At 42.8% G+C, this 23,401-nt stretch overlaps 1 protein-coding gene across 2 annotated transcripts in view; it reads left to right on the forward strand.

Annotated features, from left to right (window-relative positions):
• Window positions 1–23,401, forward strand: part of MTCH1 (mitochondrial carrier 1) — a 414,326-nt gene that overhangs the window by 207,177 nt on the left and 183,748 nt on the right. For both annotated transcript variants that reach the window (XR_013594892.1, XM_078644353.1), the window contains exon 10: window positions 5,087–5,154. Coding sequence is in view for 1 of the 2 variants with exons in the window: in XM_078644353.1 (XP_078500479.1) it covers window positions 5,087–5,154 (68 nt within the window). In the remaining variant the exon portion in view is untranslated. The remainder of the gene's footprint in view (window positions 1–5,086; window positions 5,155–23,401) is intronic.

The raw sequence follows: 23,401 nt of genomic DNA on the forward strand, positions 1-23,401 counted from the left end.
ATTGAACATTATTCTCCTCCTCCTGATGCCCTTCACACAGGCCTATAGCACTTCTCAACTATGATGTGAAGATTTTGTCCTCCATCCTGGTTGCCCGCTTACAACATATCTGGCCTTCTATAAGCGCCACAACGCAATTGTGCTTTATCCGTAACAGGTAGGACAATGACAGCACATGGCTGGTGGTGGCCCTTATGGAAGTAGTCTAGCAACAACGTCAACCGATGGCACCCGTCTCCATCAAGGCTGAGAAGGTCTTCAAAAGAGTAGACTGGAGGTACCTCACTAAGGTTTTTGGACGAAGTCCACATAGGGCCTAAAATGAAGACTTTTATCCTGGCTAGCTTTCAGTGGCTCCTTTTCCCAGTCCATCCGGCTTACTCTGTGCAAACGGCAGGGATGCCCACTATCCCCTTCCATATTTGGTCTCACAATGGAACCGTTTGTGGCTAAAGTTCCAGCTAACGCATGCATTACTGGCATGATGGTTGATGGAGTGTAACATAAGCTTTGCTTATTCGCTGATGACATCCTTTGCTTCTTAACGACTCTCGCTTCCACAGTTCCAGTGTTGACACCTACTCTCAGTTATCGGTCTTTTTATAATCAACTTCACTAACTGATAAGGCATGGGTGATGCCAACCCCAAAACAGTTTGGAGGGCATTATCCGGGGCGAGGGGAGTTCCCAGTGGGAGACGATGGCCACCCCTTATCTAGGGATTCATTTGACGCCACAGATGACAGGCATATACTGGAACATACCCCCCCACCTCACTTCCCTCTTCAAGCGTTTATATGGTTGAGTTAAACTAGAGATCTCGTGGCTGGGCTGACTTAATAGTTTGAAAATTAACTTCATGCCTTGCTTGTTATATGTCCTCCAGACTCTACCGGTAGCCCTTCCCCACTTGCTTCATATACCCGTCCACAGGAAAATGCTGAATTTCATGTACGAGGGCAAGTCCCTGGGAGTGGCAAGATCAATGTTGAGCAAACCAGTTTTGGAGGTGCCCTGGACTTCCCCGATGTTTCTACTTATATCTTGACGGCACAACTCTGCCCTTCTTTAGACTGGAATCATGACCCTGATTGAAAGCCTTGAGTTCAAGTTGAACAGGCATTTTCTCCCCCACTCTCCCCTTTGGGGCTGTTATGGATCCTGGCTTACTTTATAGCAACAGTTTCCCCACTGTTGCTGGTGACATCACTGCTCTTGCCTACTGGAGAGAGAGGTCACAGCATAGGGCATTCCAGATGTACCCCTTCAGAATTACCCCCCTGTGCCATAATCCTGACTTCCCTCTAGGTATAGCTCACTCAGCTTCCTTTTATTGGGGTCGTGGCTGATCCCCCATCCCGGGCGTCTTTTATGATGATGGAGACATACGGCCAAGAGGTGATCTAGAGACCAAATTTGCTCTAACTGGGGGCGACAGTTTCAGACTCAGTCAGTCTCTTCATTGGGCAGGTAAAGCCTCTTATGCGTCTGGCTCGCCAGCGCAATGAAATACCATGGAGTCTCTTTATCTCAACAATTTATGCTGAAAAGCCATATCGTGGCTCTACTGACCGATTACAGTGGGAAAGAGAGTTAGCCACTGAGATATGTGACAACACCCGAGGTGCCATCTGGCTCAGGGCGGCCCATTTCTTTGATTTTTGTCCGCTGTAGGGAAAAAGCATATATAGAATGTTGACCCGTTCGTATCTCACACCTGTTAGACTAGCCAAGATGTTCGGGGGTTCGGACTTGTGCTGTAAGGGGTGCGGGGAGAGGAGCACCTTCCTACAGACCTGGTGATCATGCCCAGGGAATCAGACTTTCTGGGTTGAGATTCAACATATAATACAGGCCATAACCAACATTCATTTTCCACTTGAACCACTAAAGTCAAGTCAAGGTTTATTGTTTCTAATTATTAAAAATTATTATAAAAAATACATTAGAAAATCATTTGTTAAAAATGTGTTTGTTTTTTAAACAATGTTGAGTTTGAGCGGTCCTTAAAAGTATTACATTATTTATTTAATTGTTTTCGGTTATGTTCTTCTTACTTAGCTGATCTGCTCAAATCTGTCCATTTTCCTGCACTTTGATAAAAAGCTAAGCTTTTATCTATCAAGTGTTGGATTTACCGTTTTCCACTTCTCTTGTCTCCCCAAGTTCCGCCTGTCGTAGGAGGGATTGTACTTTCCTCATGTATTTAACCCCCCTACAAGCCAACGTGGGGGACGATCCATCCAACCATCGAATTACAGCTTGCCTGCACGTTCGAATGTTCAATGTATTCAAAATATTTTTTAAAAGCCGTCTCCTTAAGTCCATAAGAGCTGGGCAAACACATAGCAGGTGGGGTAATGTTTAATTTTGGTAACCGCATAGGCGACAATGAGGGTCCGTGTAGCTACCTTTCCAGGATGGTAACAAGTCCTTCGAAGGCTGTAAGCCCAGCCGATGTTCTATGTATCTCTGTTTTAGTGTCACATTAAAGTGACTTTCTAAATAAGGTTGCGGCTTTATCCCAGATTATGAATTTATCACTGTCCACCCATGTCGTCGCTTCGAGATTTTTGATTTGTCTTCCAGAAAGGATTTCCATTTGACAGCATTATTTGTTGTTTTGTCAAAACTGGTTCTATCTGGCATAGAATCCCATGTCGATTGGATTCCTATGCCCCTCACGGATTGGGTCAGGAAATCTCCCCAACTGCCTAGCGTGTGCTGTTTCTGCTGGTTTTCTATTTCTTTCCAACACAGGCTATCCAGTGAGCCTTACTCTGACAGAAGTATTTTATGGCAAATTTTCGCAAAAGTACCCATACTGCGAAACTTCTGGTTCAGCAGGCCAAATTCTAGACAAACCTGTGCTGGTGAGGCTGATTTTGGGAGGTTTAAAGCCGTCTTGTATGCCTTTGTTTGTAGGTGATTTAACAACCCTGCCTCTTTGCCACACCAGGTGACCAATGCGTATGACAAGTTGGGTAAGGTCTGTGATTTCATCACATTTAGCAGGTATGTATACTTTGGACAACGTAACTTTTTCTGTAATAGCTGGTATGCGTAGATCAAGGAGTGTGTTTTTGCCTTTAGGTCTATTTTGTGTTCTTTGTTACTTGGGCCTCGCCCCAGTTTTAGACCTAAATATTTATAGTAAGCATGGGCGTAAAATCCGTTCCGCTCGCGGATTTTGCGGATTTTCGGCAAATTTGCAATCCGCGAACTCTCGCGAACTTGCCGAAAATTCGTAAATCCGTGCGAAGCGGATTTTTTGCTTGGTCGCACTTGCCAACTAGAATACTATACAATTTCGCGGGAGTAAACACTTGCGAACACGTAGATGCGGCGGACACCGACAATCTCGCAATTGCGAGATTGCAAAATTTGCAATTTCGCACAAGAAATCCACCAGCAGGCAGCATAAACCTTGAAAATTATGATTTTTATTAGAATAACTCCTCAGGTTGACATTTGCCTGCACTTTTTTTTTGCAAGGAGTTCATTTGAGGGGGGGGGAGGAAGGAAGTGCCCCACAGTCTCCAACTTCCTGTTCCTGTCCAGCAGGCTCCTCCCAGTGCTTTCTTCATGTGTTGGTCACTTTGATTTGGATCTTGACCTGGAAGGATTAGTTTTTGTGGATGCTGCTGGATATTTGGATTTTTGCAAAACTGAAAGCACTCAGCAGGTGCAAAAGTTCAATCTTATCATTAGTAACCATTCCATGTAGTGCCTGGAAGGATTACTTTTTGTGGATGCTGCTGGATATTTGGATTTTTGCAAAACTGAAAGCACTCAGCAGGTGCAAAAGTTCAATCTTATCATTAGTAACCATTCCCTGTAGTGCTTCCTGAGGGGCCCCTTCAGAGTTCAGTTGCCTACTTGCAACTATTCTATGACCCTGCTCTGACCCTCACAGCAGGCTCAGAGAATAGCTACAAGTATACAACAAAGGTCCTGTTAAAAAAATTACACTGCAACAGAAAGCAATTACAGATAAGGAAGCAGGTGCCAGCCTGGAAGTTCAAATTCAGTGACACATTAATCAGCCCCTAATTCATTCATGTCAGTTGAGGCAGGGCAAGTGTGCTTTTCCCCCCATAATCTACGGTGATGAACTAGAGGGTGGCATGGGTGAGCCAGAGGGTGGCATGAGTGAGCCAGAGGGTGGAAGTGGTGAAACAGAGGGTGGCAGCGGTGAAACAGAGGGTGCTGTGATGAACCAGACGTAGAAACAACATGGTCGCGACCGTTGCTACCCGACAAGTAAGTTCGCGTTTGCGAACTGCTAAAAAACCCTTGCAAAATGGCAGAAACACTTGCGAACACAAAAAAAAGGAATCCGCAAAATTCGCGAGATATCGCGGATTTTGCGGATTGCGAATCCGTAAATACGCAATTTCAGGGATTGCCATTTCACAAAATCCGCCCATGCTTAATTTATAGGATACTTCCTCCTTTATTTGGATACTATTTGCATACCATTTGAATATCGGTTTTTTCGTGTCTACTAAACGGACCACTTTGGTCTTCTCTTAATTAACGTTTCTTTTGGGTGACCCAGGGGCTGGCAGGCTGTTCCCCACATGTATCCCTTAAGGCAGCCTGCTCTCCCACTTGCTTTCAGCTGTGCAAATTTGCGTGGCGCATCTGTGGAAGCAACCACTTACTCCTTTCTTAAGTATATGGTGGAGAAAGGTATGGTCCATTTACGCGATGGAAAAATTAACCGCCATCATTCGTGACCGGGTGGGCAATTTTGATGCCACATGTTGCCTTTTTGCCACTCACATTAAGAGTCAACAACGAGCATGGGGGCTTCACATGATGATGTCCACAGTTCTATGCACGTCTGACATCCACATTATGTCTTCTTCTGACTCTGAGGAGGGTTCTGTAGAAATATAATTTGTTTAGTAGCAGTCACTTTTGAAATTCTACTAGGGCTGACTCTTTATTTTTCTATGTATCTTAGATTTTCCCTGATTTTATATGTTTTTGTGTCTGTGCATGTTTGTGTTTACTTGGCCTCATTGAATTGTTTATTACTTATGTGTATACTTAGTTAACTGTCTTTGCTTTCTCTTAGATTGCTGTGAATCTGCTGACATATCCATTCTTTTTAGTTGGGGATCTCATGGCAGTAAATAATTGTGGGTAAGTTTTTACTTTATTTTCAAGAATCTCTTCCCCGGAGTATCACATGGCCATCATTCTGCCTTTTACTGTGTTTTTCCTTCTTGCATAATTTTCTTTTGTCATGTGTTATTTTAAATGTATTGAATGTATTTACGGCCACAATCTTTGAGGTAACAGAAGGCTATAAGGCTTAACAGGAAAGTTGGTAGCATGTACCTATTGCAGGTTCACATTCTGCCATCTGGTATTATGTCCAGTGTGTGGTATTGGGTCCAAACAATTTTTGTTTTTGGCTTAGGAGTGAATAGAATAGCTCTGCAATTGAGTTCTGTATGTTCCAGATCTGAGTGCGTTATGATGTGGTCTTCAGCACTGAAACATGGAAAATTACTGTTACTTTTGGTGGTAACCAGATGGGAACAAGGTCACATTTTTCTGAAGAGGTTTTTCCCACCTGTTGTAGTCTGGTTTTATGAAAAGTGCTATGGACGATATGGCGAATGTTCTTTGAAAATTTGTCTTGGCCTTTCTCCACCACTGGATCTTTTGTTGATTCACAAGATTGAACCATTTCCTGTCATCGAGCTTGCGAGTTTTGGGGGGACTGACACCTTTGCGGTACGACAAAACACATCCCGGGAGAGTTTCTTTAGCGGTACTTTTGTTTTGTACTGTATCTTGGTTGATATGTTCATTTTTGGATGTGTGAGGTAAAGAAATCTTTATACAGACCTCATGCCTACTCTGCCAAGAAGTGACTTTATATTGAAGATTGGCGTTTTGAATGCATATACTGTCTCCATCTGGTGCATATGACCAAAGATTGTAAAGACTGACAAACATTCTCTAGGCCACAGAGGCAGAGAAGCTAAAACATGGCCTTTTGAGGGAGCCTTGCCATAAAACGCCATATTTTTCCAATTTCTAAAAGTATGAAAATGTTCCACATCCACAGGTCACTGCTTTTTTTTCCTGCTTTTTGTCGTCTCCACAAACATCTGACTCCAAAGCACAGGATTGTGATGAGGGAGAAGAAAATACTTTAGGCGTTGTAAATAACGATGCCTGGAATAACTACTAGCTTTACAATCCACGTGAGAAGACCTGAATTACAAGAATCCACAATGAATACATCACAGTTGTACAGAGCGCCGCATACTGTTGTGTTGACACAACATTGGTTTAGGAGGAGCATGGTTTGCTTACTAAAACATTATCTGGGGAGAAGACATGCTAATAAATGCCAGTGTTTAAGAGTGTCGACAGTCAGCAAAATATAATTTTGCATCCCCCATGTTACTCCACAGGTAAAATAAAAATAAAGGGCTGCATACCCAATCCCAATTCACATTTGTGCCCATGGCAAGTCAGAATCCCCTGTTCTCAATGCATATAAACTCTCTTTAGATCTATAACCTGCTTGAGACTACCTCCTGACAAAAACAATGGCAGACTGAACACTGTGGGATAGATAATGGCCACAGAGGCAGATATGAATGAACAGATTGCTTGTTCAGTCATTATCAGACATGCCAGACTTCTTTGGGACGAGGTGGATATTCAGCTTCTTTATACTTTATAACCTTGTTAGAAAGGAGCCTAAAAAATGTGTTGAGTCTGTTGTTGTGCTGTCATTGTCAGCTTAGTGTCTAGGCGTTCTGATCCGAGGGACTTATGCCCACTTTAAATATGCATTTGGACAGAAACCATCTCTGCATGTTAAAAAAAGATGAAGTGTTTCGAAGGGTCAAGAAGGTAAGACATCCTAAATTCCAGAGGGCCAACATGGGCCCTGCTTCATAGGGATACTCTGGAGGTGCCTGGCAGTATGTTAAAGGCCACCATATTAGGGTCAGCAGGCTTCATAATGAAAGAGCACATCAGTGGCAGCATCCTCAGTTATCCACACTATTTCAGAAGGTCTAAAGAGTTTCCTCTAGTTCTAAGAAATGTTTCTGTTCTTCTTCCGACCACCCTGACCATGTAACACAGGTTTATGGAAGCAACTGTCAGAAACTGATACTTCACAGAGTTTGAGAAAATACCTTGTCACCAATTTTCTCTTTAATTTTTTTCTTCTCTGTGCATAAGTGAAGTGTCAATGGGCACTCCAGCCAAGGCCATATGCTCCGAAGACATGCGATAACCTGCCAACCTTCATGGTGTTTACCACTCTAAAAACGTGTTTGAATATCTTTGTAAAATTGTGTATCTTATTAAATGTCTTGCTGTATGAAATAGTCACTCTTGAGGTGTGTTTTAATATCACAGTACGAATTATGACCCCATCATTGCATGGTGTAACATAATAGTTGCTTTTATGACTCTTATGCCAACCTCAGGCAGCTTCATAGCACTATGAGAGAAATACGAAGGGGGAATGGAAAGAGGGAAAAAGCAAACGGGGATATGATAAATACTATTATGGCATGTACGTTGTTTGTAAAGTGCTGAGGGTACATCCTGAGGGTGCTTCAAAGCACAGCCAGATAAAAATGAGTGAAGAAAGGGAAGAGAGGAAAAGGGAACGGTGGGATATTGTTGATGCCCGTATAGCATCCTAAAACTCTGAATGGGAACAGAAGTGTGAGGGGAAATCAGGAAGTGAGGAATGTTGTAACTTGTTGGGTGTTTCGTAATGATTGGGGGGTCCATACTCATAAAATGTATTACCACCCAAAGGAACCTGTTTAGCAACTTTAGACTAACAAAAGATTAAGGAAAAAAACAATAAAGTTTGCATGCTGCTCCTTGATGTCAGTTCATATCTCACTGTGCTATATTACAAGGATTGAAACGTATGGACTACAAGTAACTAAAAGATCGCTGTGGCAAAATCAGTAACCCACTGAGTGACCTACATACAAAACAAATCTGTGATCTGCATGTTACACACGCTTTGCTGCAGGACCATTGTTATGTTATGTTATGTTATATTATGGATTCTTGTATAGCGCATGACTCACCCGGGGGCATCTCAGCGCTTACCAAGGGGATACCAAAAAGGGAGCGGAGAAGTTGATTCACCCTCTGTGCTAATTCATCATGAGTTAAAACTGTGATTGGACAAATCACAGATCTCTCCAACTTCATTAACCAGCAGAGCTGTCATACTCTTGTTATCCTCTGAAAAATGCCGGGCACAGAAAGATATCTGCAGGTTGTTCTTATCGTACCTCATTCTGTCACACAGATGATACCCCTTTGAGCTTTGTGCCCTGTGCGGCCGCACTGTCACACGGCCCTAAAGCCAGCAAGTCTCTTTCCTCTAGGTGTGGCGTGCTTCTTGTATGTCCTTTAACTCCTCTCAGTTCTTCCTTAATGTGTTATATACCTGTTGAGTATCTGTCCTCTATTTGTGAGAGAATCATGTGGTGTCCTTCCTGCCACTGCCACTTGTGCTTTACTTATTCTTTGGGTTAGGGAAAGCTACACAGCTACTGTCCGTGTTGTACCTTTGTTGTGTTGTGACACTTGGTATAAAACTTTCTGCTACACAGAAGACAAAACAGTTTATATTGCCAGTGCCCGTTTTAACAAAATATGTGAGCAGAGTTTACTTTAGATTTTATGTGAGAAATAAGCAGATTTTGAAATGGATTAGGTTACTTTGAAACAGTTTAAAACATACCTGACAAGTGGCTCCATGCCCTAAATTTTAGTCAACATCACTATGTATTCTGGGACTTTGAACCCATAAAGAAAGTGTTGAGCTCAAACACAAGCCCCACAATGTAATATGCTGTTTACTGAAAAACGAGGAATGGCTGATGTGTCATAGTGCACTTGACAGACTATGAAATGTCTTTCCTTATTTTCTGCTTTTTCTTGAGGATTAAACGGCCCAATGGGTGAGAGGGTGGGAATGGCCTTTCAGAAACAAATAGGAATAGCTCTCTGCTAATGGACTAACATTACACTTTTTGGGGAGAAAAAATAGCATGTTACAAAGACATTGTTTACCAAACCAATGCAAGCAGCAGAGACGCTATGAAAGGAAAAACAATGTGCTGGCACCCCTCTTTCAAACCTGCTGCAGGCGCTGCTCTGCGAGGGGCACCAGTACTAATACACTTTTTTGGCGCCTCCTCTTTTGTACTCTGTCATCTCTCGTGAGGGTCGAACTTGTTTCTCATATTCCTCTGTCTTCCCCTGAATCTTTCTTTTATAATGCTTTATGTATTCATTTATTCAAAAGTTATAACACCAGTATTCATAGTGTATCAGCCAATCTTGACAACATATGGGCCACAATACTTATTTTCTTTGAGTCAGTTACATCATTTACAGTAGGTCAGACATTGATACACATATAGTTTAGCCATGCATAAACAGAGTTCTGGGGCCGTATTGCGGATGTATGACATTACAACGCATGCTTTTACATCGCATGCCTTTACAACGCAAGTATTACAACGCAGTCCATTACAACGCATAGTGCTTTGGGGTGCTGGATAGTGAATAGTTTAATTTACTATTCCAACTCCAGTCCCCGTGGACACTAGGGAAGGTTATTGGATAGTAAATTAACCTATTCCCTATCCTAGAGCGCCCCCCCAGAGCAATGCGTTGTAATAGTTTGCGTTGTAATGGTTGCGTTGTAAAGGCTCTGCGATGTAAAAGTTGCGTTGTAAAGGTTGTTTACCCCGTATTGCAGATGGTGGCCCGGGCGCAACAGACGTTTGCGCCTGCTTTGCACACCCCGGGGCACTTTGGTATTATAGAAGGGGATACAGAAGCTTGTGCGTCCCCTTCTATAATACCGATAGCTCTGGTGCACTTAAAGCGCCAGCACTATCAACAGAGGGTGTTTCCTCATTTGCATAGGGGTGTGTCCCATGCAAATGAGGGGATTCCTTTGACTCTGCGCCCGTGCCATATTACAGACGCGGGTGCAGCGTCAAAGAAGTCCTCAGGAGGCACACTGACAGAGCGCGATTTAAAAGGTGGCGCACTGTTATTGCACCTCCTGACAGCAGCCCTCTGCAGGGGGCAAAGGGGGTCCCATGGACCCTCCAGACATCCCCTTGCAGGCGGGTGCAGTCACTGTCTGCACCCGTCTGCAAGGAGATCTCTATTACCTGTAAAAGTGCAGGAGGGTGCCGCCTGTACTGTGAAAACACGGAACGCTTCTCCGTCTTTTTCACATGAATGCGCAGCCCCCAGGGCAGCTCGAGTTCGTGGCTGCCCTGGGGGCAACGCATACACCATAATGGGGCCCATTATCACTGTTTGTGCCCGGTGCACCTTTCAAAATATGCACCAGATGCAAACAGTGCGAATGTGTAATACGGCCCCAGATGTTTTGTTTACATTTTCTTTCGTATATTTGTTTATGTGATAGTGGGTCAGGAAGAGATATTGGCTGGAGGGTTATATCTGGGATTCCAAGTAGAGTTTATTCTTTGAGCGGGATTTAAGTGGTAGAAGGGCAAGATATGTATCTAAGGAGTTGGTACAGTATACCAAGGGCTGGATCTAGAGTTTGGCGGACGGGTTACTCCTTCACAAAATGAGGGATTTTCTGTCCTTCTTATTACAAGTGCCATAGGATATTATGTGCTTGTAGTATCTGGTCTGCCAAACTCTAAATCAGACCCTAAATCTCTGATCCAGTCATTTGGCTTGGGTACCGGTCCTCTGCCCCAATGTACTGCAACCCTGTGTTTTGCTAGCAGCAGGACAAGGGCTATGAATTTTCACACACAGGCTTTGAAGTGCTGTATGCGGGATGGGTCTATGGTTTGGTGAATTATTTCACTGAAGATTGTGTCCCAGTATGTTTTAATGCAGCGACAGGCCAATGCCAGGTGGATAAAGACTGTCCTTTCATAATTACATCTGTTGCATTTCGCAGATTCTCTTAGGTCAGTTCTCTAGTTGAACCTTGTCAAAGTAGGATCTTTGAATTAATTTGAATTGTAAAAGTGTATGCCTGCGATACGGGAGTTGTGTCTGATTTAAGCTTAGAATGACCATTGTTCATCAGTTAATGTTACACCTGTTATTGAGAAGACTCCCATCTTGGCTTTGACTTATTATGAAATGGTGGTTTAGTACCTGTCATCGATCTGTGCATCAGAGAGATTAAGTAGTGCTTTATATGTTGGTGGTATGTATACTCTGTTGCAATGGTGACAGAGTATAGATACCACCAACATAGAGCTCCGCCTGCCTGCATTTAAATGCAAGTGGGCATCAGTTTGGCCACGGCGGAGACTACTCTGTCTCTGCCGTTTCCAAACGTCTCCAACAGCCCTGGGGAGTAAAGGCCATCTGAGAAATTCTTTATGCCCCACCTCCCAGTTTAGAGGGGTGGACATGTAGTTATTTTTTTCAGTGTCTTACACCAAGTAAAACCTGGTGATAAGGAACAGTGAAACCATTATGATGCTTCCCCCGCTATGGGGAAGACTCACATGGTGAGGGAAGCATATTTTTTCTTTAGAAAAAGGAAACAGGATGTTCGAGGCATGTGGGCTGCTGAATTCATATCTTAGCATAGATCGCCGCCTAGTGTTGGGTCCGGATGTTTGCACCTTGTTGTCTTGGAAGAGTCATCGAATTATCACGAGATAGGTGACTCCTCCCCTGGACTACAGTGCGCATGGGCATCTTCTCCATCCTCAGATTATTTTTTTCCGCCATTGGGTTCGGATGCACTTCGACAACTCCAACTTCGGGGCCGAAGTTTTCCAGCTTTCCACCTCTACAACTTTATACTTTCGACGGTATTGTTTCTGCTCGGTATCCCTCGACTCGACAAAACTTCCTTTTCTCTCCAGTCGTTTGCTGATGGAAAGGACCCTGTTTAAAAACTGCCCAGATTGTGGAGCCAAATTTCCACACAGCGACAAGCATAGGGTATGCAACAGGTGCCTATCTCCGGAACACAATGAAGAAAACTGTCCAGCTTGTACTCTGTTCCGTTCTAAAAAAACTATCCGGAACCGAAGAGCTGCTCGACTAGAAATGCAGAGGCAGGCACCAGAACCGGAAAACATTTTGGACGACGAACATGAACTCCCAGAGGCAGAGGGCTCGGAAGATCTCGAAATAGTCAGCGTAGAGGACCAGTCGGACTCCCGATGACCAGATCACACCTGGGCAAACCGTGAGTACCAAAGCCCCTACCCCGCCACTACATCCACATAAGGCTCCGGTCAAAGCATCGCACAAAAGCCTTAGCCGCGACCGAAACACTTCCGGCTCGGCTCCGAAGACCACACCCAAGCCTTCCGGTACCCCAGTACCGGGCAAAGCCACTCCACCCCAATAGGTAGTCGACCCCAGTAAAGTCGTCGAACCAAAAAAGGGTGTCAAGCCAAAAAAGGCCTACGAGCCGAAAAAAGCTGTTGAACCGAAAAATGTCGTCGAACCAAAGAAGGCCGTCGAACTGAAGAAGGCCGCCGATCCGAAAAAGGCTGTCAAACCGAAAAAGGTCGCCGAGACGAAGAAGGTCGCCAAGCCGAAAAAACCCGTCGAGCAAAAGAAAGCTGTCGAGCCGAAAAAGGTAATCGAGCCGAAACAGGTCGTCGACCCTGAAAAGGCAGTCGAACTGAAAAAAGGCGTCGAAGGGAAAAAAGGCGTCGAGCCGAAAAAGCCCGTCGACTCGAAGAAGGCTTCACATGATAAAAACGTCCAGCCTAATGAGACACTCAACCCGAAAAAAGCTGTACAGTTGAAAAAAGCAAAATCTTCGGCGCCACGACCAACACAGAAGAGGAAGAACTCTTTCACCCAGATCCACAACAAAGACTGTATATAGACCCTGAAACAAGACATATAGTCTACAATAAAAATAAAAGAAGACTGGACACTGAAGCCCCTTCTCCTGTTCCTCCAAAGAAAAAGGACTTTGGCACATCCCCTTCAAGACCTTACACACCTCCTCCTTTCACTCCCAACATGCCTTATGTTCCATGTTCTCCTTCACTTGTAGATTATGATCAGGAAGAAGACATGGGGGAGGATCCTCAGGATGATTTTATACCACCTGACGATCCAGGGAACCCAGATGACACATGGAGTGACCATAATGACCCCGATGGCACAGATTACACACAGTACATAATTTTAGGCCTTCTCTTTGCCCCAAAGTCAGTGGCGACAGCTTCTATTCATAGCGCATTTGCTTTCCATATTTTTAAATTTAACATATCTTTTCCTCCTTCTTAGGTTCATTTTACTTATAATTCTTCATTTTCATTTTCTCCACTCTTCATATAATCCGTTTAGCCTTGCAAGGTTAATGCCAATTTTCCACAGTTTCTCGTATTCTCGCAGGCCATTCGAACCTCTCTTTCAAGAATACGTAAAAAAGCATCATTTGTTGATAGCAGTTTATTGTAGCCCAATGCATTTCGGACCTCCACGGGTCCTTCGTCAGGGATAACTGTTAAATAACAACAAAATACATCCTTTTAAAACACTACCCCACTAAATAAGTGCTCAAATTCTTTCCAAAGCTTATGAAATGTAAAATACACATGTCTTTCTTTCCTGAATGGCTCAATAACAGTCGCGAACTCAATACCCTTACATCCCCCTCTCATTTGACCTTTCCCCTCCATATCCCATCTTACACTTTTTTAACTTAACCTCATTTTCCTAAACCTCGTCTTTAATTCATACTGGGACCCACGAACATTTCTCAAAATGTATTGACCTTCATATCTTTCCTCTCCCTTCTTACGCATACCTGCTAAAAAGTGTTCTACTCGCGTCTCATGCCGCCTGATAGAATCTGTTGTTGTCCGTTAGCCACTGCTCTCATCTTAACTGAGACTTCCCCCCTCTGTTTCTGTGTACTCCCTCATTTTCCATCTGATGGTTAACACCAGAGCCATCAACCAACACTACAACTCCCAACAAACATTTCACTTCTCATGTGATTTAATCGGTAGCTTTCAAAAATCGCTTTGCGCAATTTACTAATTGTCTCTGCTTTAAACCTCATATCCAGAAAGAAAGAAACACCCTAATACTTATTCTAATTGAGAGCGCAGAACGCAAGACCCAATATTGCATGCATCTTATTACTGTTTAAAACAATCCAATTTGTTTAGCATTTTTCTTAAATTTTAGGGAGTACAGACTCACACTAACCGTGCATTGGGAAACTCTATTAAGAATGGAATCCTCTTTAGGCTTCATATAATGGAGATATATCTATGTGGGCAACATCCCAATAACTCCTGGAAGTGGCAAGAATGGGTATATGTAAAAAATTCAACAGCATTTATAAACGTACTGTGATGATGATATATTACACATGCAAAGCTTGATCATGTGAAAATATTTTTTGGAATACATGTTCGGATCCGTTAACAAGTTGGACCGGGGAGGGTACTTCTGTACAAATATTTTGTGTAGAGGAAATTTTGTATTTAAAGTGGCATAACATGACCAACAGGGTCAGTACACAATGAATTGTTGCTTTTGAAATGTATAGCTCACGGCACTGGTTTCACCACACTGCACTCATGTTTATTCCGTTCTTGCACAGTAATCTGCTTTCGGTTCTTAGTTGTTTTCTTATAGGCAATTGGCTCCTAATGATTATATGTAACCAATACTGTTGCTGGCTATCATGTTTTCTTCTGCGTTCTGACTTGTTTTTTCGGTCTTCCGGACTTGTATTTAGATTGTCAACACACACACCAATTGGTTAGGTCACCTTGTTAATGTTTTCACGTTAGGTGGACCTTTTAGATGTGCCAGTCACTTTAATTGTTCTTTTACACAACTCCTCTTTCTTGGTTTCCACAGTCACAGGTCTTTTTCTATCTTCATGATTCCACGCTTTAAAATACGCTTTTTGTAAATATTCCCACACTTTCCTTTGTATCACTTCCAGCCCTGAAGAGTCATTGGGTTAACACCCTTACTGACGAAACACGTGTCGGCTGGTTTCTGTTTCTATGGATCTCCTCTGAATAGGAGTAACATATATACACCAATAAAAAAAACAAGAATGAAAATTGGACACTATTGTGTGATCTTATCCATTAAGAACATTTAATTTGATTACTCATATCGTTGAAGTTGTTGTGTGCGCTTGATTTGACATTTACCTGTTGTAGAGTGATCATGTGGAAATGATCTGAGTGGATGTATTGGTTCAAAGGTCTGAGGTCCAATATTGGTCTGAGGGAGCCGTCTTTTTTGGGAATGATGAAGTATAGAGAGTATATCCCTGTCCCTTGATGTTGTAATGTGACTGGCTCAATGGCACCTTTTTCTAGCATGGATTTCACCTCCTGTTGTAACAGCGTAATGTGTTCTTTGGACATTGGACGGTGTTTGGGTGGCATGTTGGGTGGAGTAGATTTGAGTTCCAGGCAGTAACCATACTGGATAATTTGTCTCACCCACCTGTCTGTAGTAATGGTATTTAAGACTGGTAGGAATTGTGTTAATCTTCTTCCGACTAGTGTTAAGTGGTCTGGAGGGAATGTGAGAAAGTCACTGGTGGCGGTGGAGGCTCGGGTGTTATTATTACCACGTCCTCTGCCCTTGTTATTGTTTCCTCTATAACTTCCTCTATTGGAGCCTTTATTAAAGGTGCCTTGTGTATTACTTTTATATGATGAAGATGTTTGTGATGTGTTGCCTCTGCCTGAGCCTCAAAAGGAGGAGTGACAAAAAGAGCTTCTAGACTGTTGAAATTGAAGTGCACCAATGGACTTTGCGCTGTCAGTGTCTTTTTTCATCTTTTCTAAGATGGTATCCACCGCAGGTCCAAATAAGAAATCATGGTTAATTGGTTGATTGAGTATGGTAGACTGCACTTCATTTTTAAAACCTGAAATGCGGTGCCAGGCATGCCTGCGTAGCAATGCACTAGTGTTGACAGACCTTGCAGCTGTATCAGCTACATCAAGGGTGCATTTTATGGATGCGTTAGTAATGAATTTCCCTTCCTGTATTAGGTCATTAGCTTTTGCCTTATAGGGTTCTGGTAGGTGTTGTAGTAATCCCTTCAGTTCGTCATAGTGTGCTCTGTCATAGCGTGCTATGAGAGCTTGTGTATTGGCAATCCTCCAGGTATTTGCTGCCTGAGAAGCAACTCTCTTCCCTGAGGCTTCTAGAATTTTTGACTCCTTGACAGGAGGGGGAGCATCACCCGTTGTTTGTGAGTTTGCTCTTTTTCTAGTGTTAGACACAACTAGGGAGTCTAATGGTAGTTGAGACCTGATATAAGATGGGTCTGTAGGGGCCAGTTTATATTTCTTTTCAATCCTTGGATTGAGGACACGCGCCCTGGCTGGGTCTTTAACGATGTCTGGTGCGTGCTTTAGTACTCCTTTTAGCATAGGGAGTACACGTACACTCTTCTCTGATGTTGGGAAGGTGTTAAATAGGAAACCCTCCTCTATAAGGTCAGTGTGCATGTGTACACCATGATACTGAGCTGCTCTGTCCACTAGTTGGTTAAAAGCAACAGTGTCGTCAGTAGGAGACGGCTTTGTGGGGTATGTAGTGGGATCGGGTATGGGCTGTGTGTAATCTGTTTCTTTTCACATAAATATGGGTAGCACTCCATTATTTTTAACAAATTTTCAACCTTAGTTTAACCAACAAGCTTTCACATGTGGCGTGCTCACTGTTTAGCATGCCAAGCCCAAGCAGCACGTGCATGAACAATACATAATTTTAGGGCTTCTCTTTGCCCCAAAGTCAGTGGCGACAGCCTCTATTCATAGCGCATTTGCTTTCCATATTTTTAAATTTAACATATCTTTTCCTCCTTCTTAGGTTCATTTTACTTATAATTCTTCATTTTCATTTTCTCCACTCTTCATATCATCCGTTTAGCCATGCAAGGTTAATGCCAATTTTCCACAGTTTCTCATATTCTCGCGGGCCATCCGAACCTCTCTTTCAAGAATACGTAAAAAAGCATCATTTGTTGATAGCAGTTTGTTGTAGCCCAATGCATTTCGGACCTCCACGGGTCCTTCGTCAGGGATAACTCTGAAATAACAACAAAATACATCCTTTTAAAACACTACCCCACTAAATAAGTGCTCAAATTCTTTCCGAAGCTTATGAAATGTAAAATACACATGTCTTTCTTTCCTGAATGGCTCAATAACAGTCGCGAACTCAATACCCTTACATCCCCCTTTCATTTGACCTTTCCCCTCCATATCCCATCTTACACTATTTTAACTTAACCTCATTTTCCTAAACCTCGTCTTTACTTCATACTGGGACCCACGAACATTTCTCAACATTTATTGACCTTCATATCTTTAGGGTGTTTGAATTGGTACTGAGTGTTTCTTCCCATTTGTCTAATAAGTCGTCGTCAAGATCCTCAAAGGTGGGGAAAGTCTGTGAGCGTAATCCTCTTGGTACTCTGTGAAGCCTGACATATTGCTTAAGAGTAGCACAATCCCACCACCTGGAGTTTTCGTTTTTTTAAAGTTTTTCTAGTTTTATGAATTTTTCTTTAAGACCCAATCTGGTCTGTTGGTTTCCACTGGACGCAGCGGTTGTTGGTTGTGCTCCACTTGCCAGATTCTCAAAAAGTTCAGAGGCGATCTTATCCCTATCCATGTTTGCAGGTAGGTCGAGATAAAATAGGATTATCACTGTGGCAGCCTGTTCTGAGGAAATTAATTACAACTCCGCGAAGGGTTATCAGTGTTCAGAAGAGATGGCGCACAACATGTAGTGGTAGAGTAATTGTGAAAAGGGTACGGTTGTTTGGTGCAGCTTGTTCAGAGAAAACCCTATAACTCTGAAACCCAAGAGTGAGAAAACTACCCTTATGTAAAGTAAATGTCAAATCAAGCGCACACAACAATTTCAACGATATGAGTAATCAAATTAAATGTTCTTAATGGATAAGATCACACAATAGTGTCCAATTTTCATTCTTGTTTTTTTTTATTGGTGTATATATGTTACTCCTATTCAGAGGAGATCCATAGAAACAGAAACCAGCCGACACGTGTTTCGTCAGTAAGGGTGTTAACCCAATGACTCTTCAGGGCTGGAAGTGATACAAAGGAAAGTGTGGGAATATTAACAAAAAGCGTATTTTAAAGCGTGGAATCATGAAGATAGAAAAAGACCTGTGACTGTGGAAACCAAGAAAGAGGAGTTGTGTAAAAGAACAATTAAAGTGACTGGCACATCTAAAATGTCCACCTAACGTGAAAACATTAACAAGGTGACCTAACCAATTGGTGTGTGTGTTGACAATCTAAATACAAGTCCGGAAGACCGAAAAAACAAGTCAGAACGCAGAAGAAAACATGATAGCCAGCAACAGTATTGGTTACATATAATCATTAGGAGCCAATTGCCTATAAGAAAACAACTAAGAACCGAAAGCAGATTACTGTGCAAGAACGGAATAAACATGAGTGCAGTGTGGTGAAACCAGTGCCGTGAGCTATACATTTCAAAAGCAACAATTCATTGTTGTGTGGCATAGCACGCACATATTGGCTGCTCTGCCCATACTAACCCCGTCCTTTATTTCTCCTTTCTCCTACAGAGAACATAACTTTATACAATAGTGCAGGTATTTTTCTTCTTTTATCCTTTTCTGTTTACCCTTTCCTTTTCTTTCTCCACCCATCCTCTTGTTAGCCCACTTTTCTTTCCACCATTATTTAAAGAACAAAATATTCCCATTAAAAAACCCGTTTATGGACCGTTCTGCCGTTTAGACCCAATATTGCATGCATCTTATTACTGTTTAAAACAATCCAATTTGTTTAGCATTTTTCTTAAATTTTAGGGAGTACAGACTCACACTAACCGTGCATTGGGAAACTCTATTAAGAATGGAATCCTCTTTAGGCTTCATATAATGGAGATATATCTATGTGGGCAACATCCCAATAACTCCTGGAAGTGGCAAGAATGGGTATATGTAAATAATTCAACAGCATTTATAAACGTACTGTGATGATGATATATTACACTTGCAAAGCTTGATCATGTGAAAATATTTGTTGGAATACATGTTCGGATCCGTTAACAAGTAGGACCGGGGAGGGTACTTCTGTACAAATATTTTGTGTAGAGGAAATTTTGTATTTAAAGTGGCATAACATGACCAACAGGGTCAGTACACAATGAATTGTTGCTTTTGAAATGTATAGCTCACGGCACTGGTTTCACCACACTGCACTCATGTTTATTCCGTTCTTGCACAGTAATCTGCTTTCGGTTCTTAGTTGTTTTCTTATAGGCAATTGGCTCCTAATGATTATATGTAACCAATACTGTTGCTGGCTATCCTGTTTTCTTCTGCGTTCTGACTTGTTTTTTCGGTCTTCCGGACTTGTATTTAGATTGTCAACACACACACCAATTGGTTAGGTCACCTTGTTAATGTTTTCACGTTAGGTGGACCTTTTAAATGTGCCAGTCACTTTAATTGTTCTTTTACACAACTCCTCTTTCTTGGTTTCCACAGTCACAGGTCTTTTTCTATCTTCATGATTCCACGCTTTAAAATACGCTTTTTGTAAATATTCCCACACTTTCCTTTGTATCACTTCCAGCCCTGAAGAGTCATTGGGTTAACACCCTTACTGACGAAACACGTGTCGGCTGGTTTCTGTTTCTATGGATCTCCTCTGAATAGGAGTAACATATATACACCAATAAAAAAACAAGAATGAAAATTGGACACTATTGTGTGATCTTATCCATTAAGAACATTTATTTGATTACTCATATCGTTGAAATTGTTGTGTGCGCTTGATTTGACATTTACTTTACATAAGGGTAGTTTTCTCACCCTTGGGTTTCAGAGTTATAGGGTTTTCTCTGAACAAGCTGCACCAAACAACCGTACCCTTTTCACAATTACTCTACCACTACATGTTGTGCGCCATCTCTTCTGAACACTGATAACCCTTCGCGGAGTTGTAACTCTACAACAGGTACTTCCACTACTCCAGTAAGGCGACTTCCTAGCCACATTAGACCTCAAGGATGCATACTTTCACATATCCATACATCCAGCTCACAGGAAATACCTCAGGTTCACAATAGAAGGTCAGCACTATCAATTCAAAGTCCTCCCCTTCGGGGTAACCACAGCACCAAAGGTGTTTACAAAATGCCTAGCAGTAGTGGCAGCACACCTCAGAGGGCAACACATCCATGTGTTCCTCTACCTCGGCGATTGGCTCATAAAAGCCAATTCGTACGTACAGTGTGCCAGCCATACCTCACAGACGATCCAGGTACTGCACAATAGGATTTTCAATAAATTCTCAAAATCACATCTGAAACCCTCCCACATACAGCAATATCTGGGAGCAAAAATAGACACCTCCGTAGCAAAGGCATTTCCAAATCCAGTCAGGATAGCCAACATACAATCTCTCATTCAAAAATTCCAGCCACAACACACCCTGCCAGCTCAAGTGTTCATACAGCTTATAGGCATGATGGCCTCCTGCATATTCATCGTCCCTCATACTCGGCTTCAAATGCGCCCCTACAGGAATGCCTAGCACACCAGGGGAACCAAGCTCAAGGACAACTAAAAGACCTAGTGTTCGTAGACAGTCGCACTTACCGCTCTCTGCAGTGGTGGAATCCAAAAAACCTTTCCAAGGGGCGACTGTTCCAAGAGCCGGTTCCACAGGTAGTATTAACAGCGGACGCATCACTGACAGGTTGGGGAGCCCATCTCCTTCAATAAACAGTCCAAGGTCTCTGGACAGTCAACCAAAAGACTCTACATATAAACCACTTAGAGTTACTGGCAATATTCCTGGCAATGAGAGCTTTTCAGAAATACTTGTACAACAAGACTGTGTTGATCCGGACGGACAACATGACAGCCATGTACTACATCCAGAAACAGGGGGGCACCCACTCTTCGCAACTATCTCACCTAGCACAGAGCATATGGAAGTGGGCAATTCCTCAAAACATTTACCTCCTGGCAGAACACCTCCCAGGGACAGACAACCAGATAGCAGACCTACTAAGCCGACACAGTCAGCAAATACACGAATGGGAGATTCATCCTCAAGTTCTCCAACCATTCTTCCAAAAGTGGGGACATCCAGACATAGATCTGTTTGCCACAAACGAAAACTCAAAATGCCAGTTCTTCGCCGCCAGGTTCCCACACCCGTTGTCACAAGGCAATGTGATATGGATGAACTGGTCAGGCAGATTTCCATATGCTTTTCCACCAACCCCAATGATTCCATTAGTGGCAAGCAAGCTAAGGCAACAGTCACTCACAATGATCCTGGTTGCTTCCACATGGGCAAGACAGCCATGGTACACAACGCTCCTAGAACTCTCAGTAGTTCCTCACCAAAGACTGTGCCTCTCGCCACAACTGCTAAAGCAGAACCATGGAGAAATCAGGCACCCAGATCCCAATCAGATGAACCTAGTGATCTGGCTCCTGAAGTCTTAGAGTTTGGATATCTTAACTTGCCTCCAGATTGTATGAACATTATCAAAGAAGCAAGGCGTCCCACTACCAGAGCATGTTACGCAGCTAAATGGAAAACATTTGTTATTTACTGTAATAATAATCAAATGAATCCATTGGATGCCTCCATCCAAAATTTAATCTGTTACTTGCTACACCTTCAAAGATGTAACCTAGCATACTCCTCCATAAGGCTACACCTCACTGCTATAGCAGCATGTCTTCAAAACAGACAACACGTGTCCCTATTCAGAATCCCACCTATCAAAGCTTTTATGGAAGGACTTAAAAGAATTATCCCTCCAAAGCATCCACCTTCTCCAGTCTGGAACTTATACATAGAACATAAGAGACTCATGGGACCTCCCTTGAAACCACTTCATTCATGTGAACTACAATTCTTAACATGGAAGGTGGCATTTTTATTTGCTACTACCTCCCCCAGGCGAGTGAGTGAGCTATAGGCACTAACCATTCAGGAACCATTCATGCAAATTCACCACAATGAAGTAGTGCTGCGTACAAACCCGAAATTTATGCCAAACGTTATATCCACTTCCCACATAAATCAGTCCATAGAATTGCCAGTTTTCTTTCAAAACCCGCAATCTGTAGCTGAAAGAGCCCTACACACACTAGACGTTAGAAGAGCTCTCTTATATTACATTGACAGAACGAAATCATTCAGGAAGACAAAGCAACTATTTGTCGCTTTTTCACCACAACATAAGGGCAATCCCATTTCCAAAGCAGGAATAGCCAGATGGATAGTTAAATGCATTCAAATATGCTATCAAAAAGCAAAGCGCACTTTAACAGTTCTCCCTAAAGCACACTCAACGCATAAAATGGGTGCATCCATGGCTTTCATAGGAAATATTCCCTTAGAAGACATATGTAGGGCAGCTACATGGTCTACCATACACACTTTCACTAAACACTACTGTGTGGACGTGCAAGCAAAGAAGCAAGCTGCTGTAGGCCAGGCTGCCCTTAAAACTCTATTTCAAACCACTGCAGCTGATACAGGCGACCACCACTAGAGGAGAAACTGCTATACAGTCTATGCTAAGATATGAATTCAGCAGCCCACATGCCTCGAACGGAAAATGCTACTTACCAGTATGCATCTGTTCTTGGCATGTAGGGCTGCTGACATTCATATCGCCTCCCCTCCTCCCCGGTGCCTGTCAAAGCTGCATGGTTATCTTCTTTACATACATTTACATGGTCATCTCTTACTTACAATCTGAGGATGGAGAAGATGCCCATGCGCACTGTAGTCCATGGGAGGAGTCACCTATCTCGTGATACTTCGAAGACTCTTCCAAGACAACAAGGTGCAAACATCCGGACCCAACACTAGGCGGCGATCTATGCTAAGATATGAATGTCAGCAGCCCTACATGCCAAGAACAGATGCATACTGGTAAGTAGCATTTTCCTTTCTTTCTGTAAAGAAAAATAATTACTCTGTGCTATAGAGATATGTATTGCGAGCACCTACTATGACAGTTTTGCAGGCAATATTCTAATAAATGACTGGAACCACTGATAATGCAAAGTGGTCATTTATAAATTAGGCATGCAGCCTCTCCACCATGGGGAGAGAGTAGTTTATTCTGTCCCCATGGAGAAACAGCGGGCCATCTGCCAAGAAATAAATCATCCCCGAAGTGAGATGGGTGTGAGCCTCCCAGACTAAAACTAACGTCTCCTTAGGGTCAGGCGTTTACTGGTATTTTGGAAGTACAGTTTGTTCGTATTATGTAGCCTGAAGTATAGAAATGTCTCGTCCTTGAAATTGTCCTGGCTTTACACCTC

The sequence above is a fragment of the Lissotriton helveticus genome, chromosome 5_1 (genome assembly GCF_964261635.1).
Source record: "Lissotriton helveticus chromosome 5_1, aLisHel1.1, whole genome shotgun sequence".
Lineage (NCBI taxonomy): Eukaryota > Metazoa > Chordata > Amphibia > Caudata > Salamandridae > Lissotriton > Lissotriton helveticus.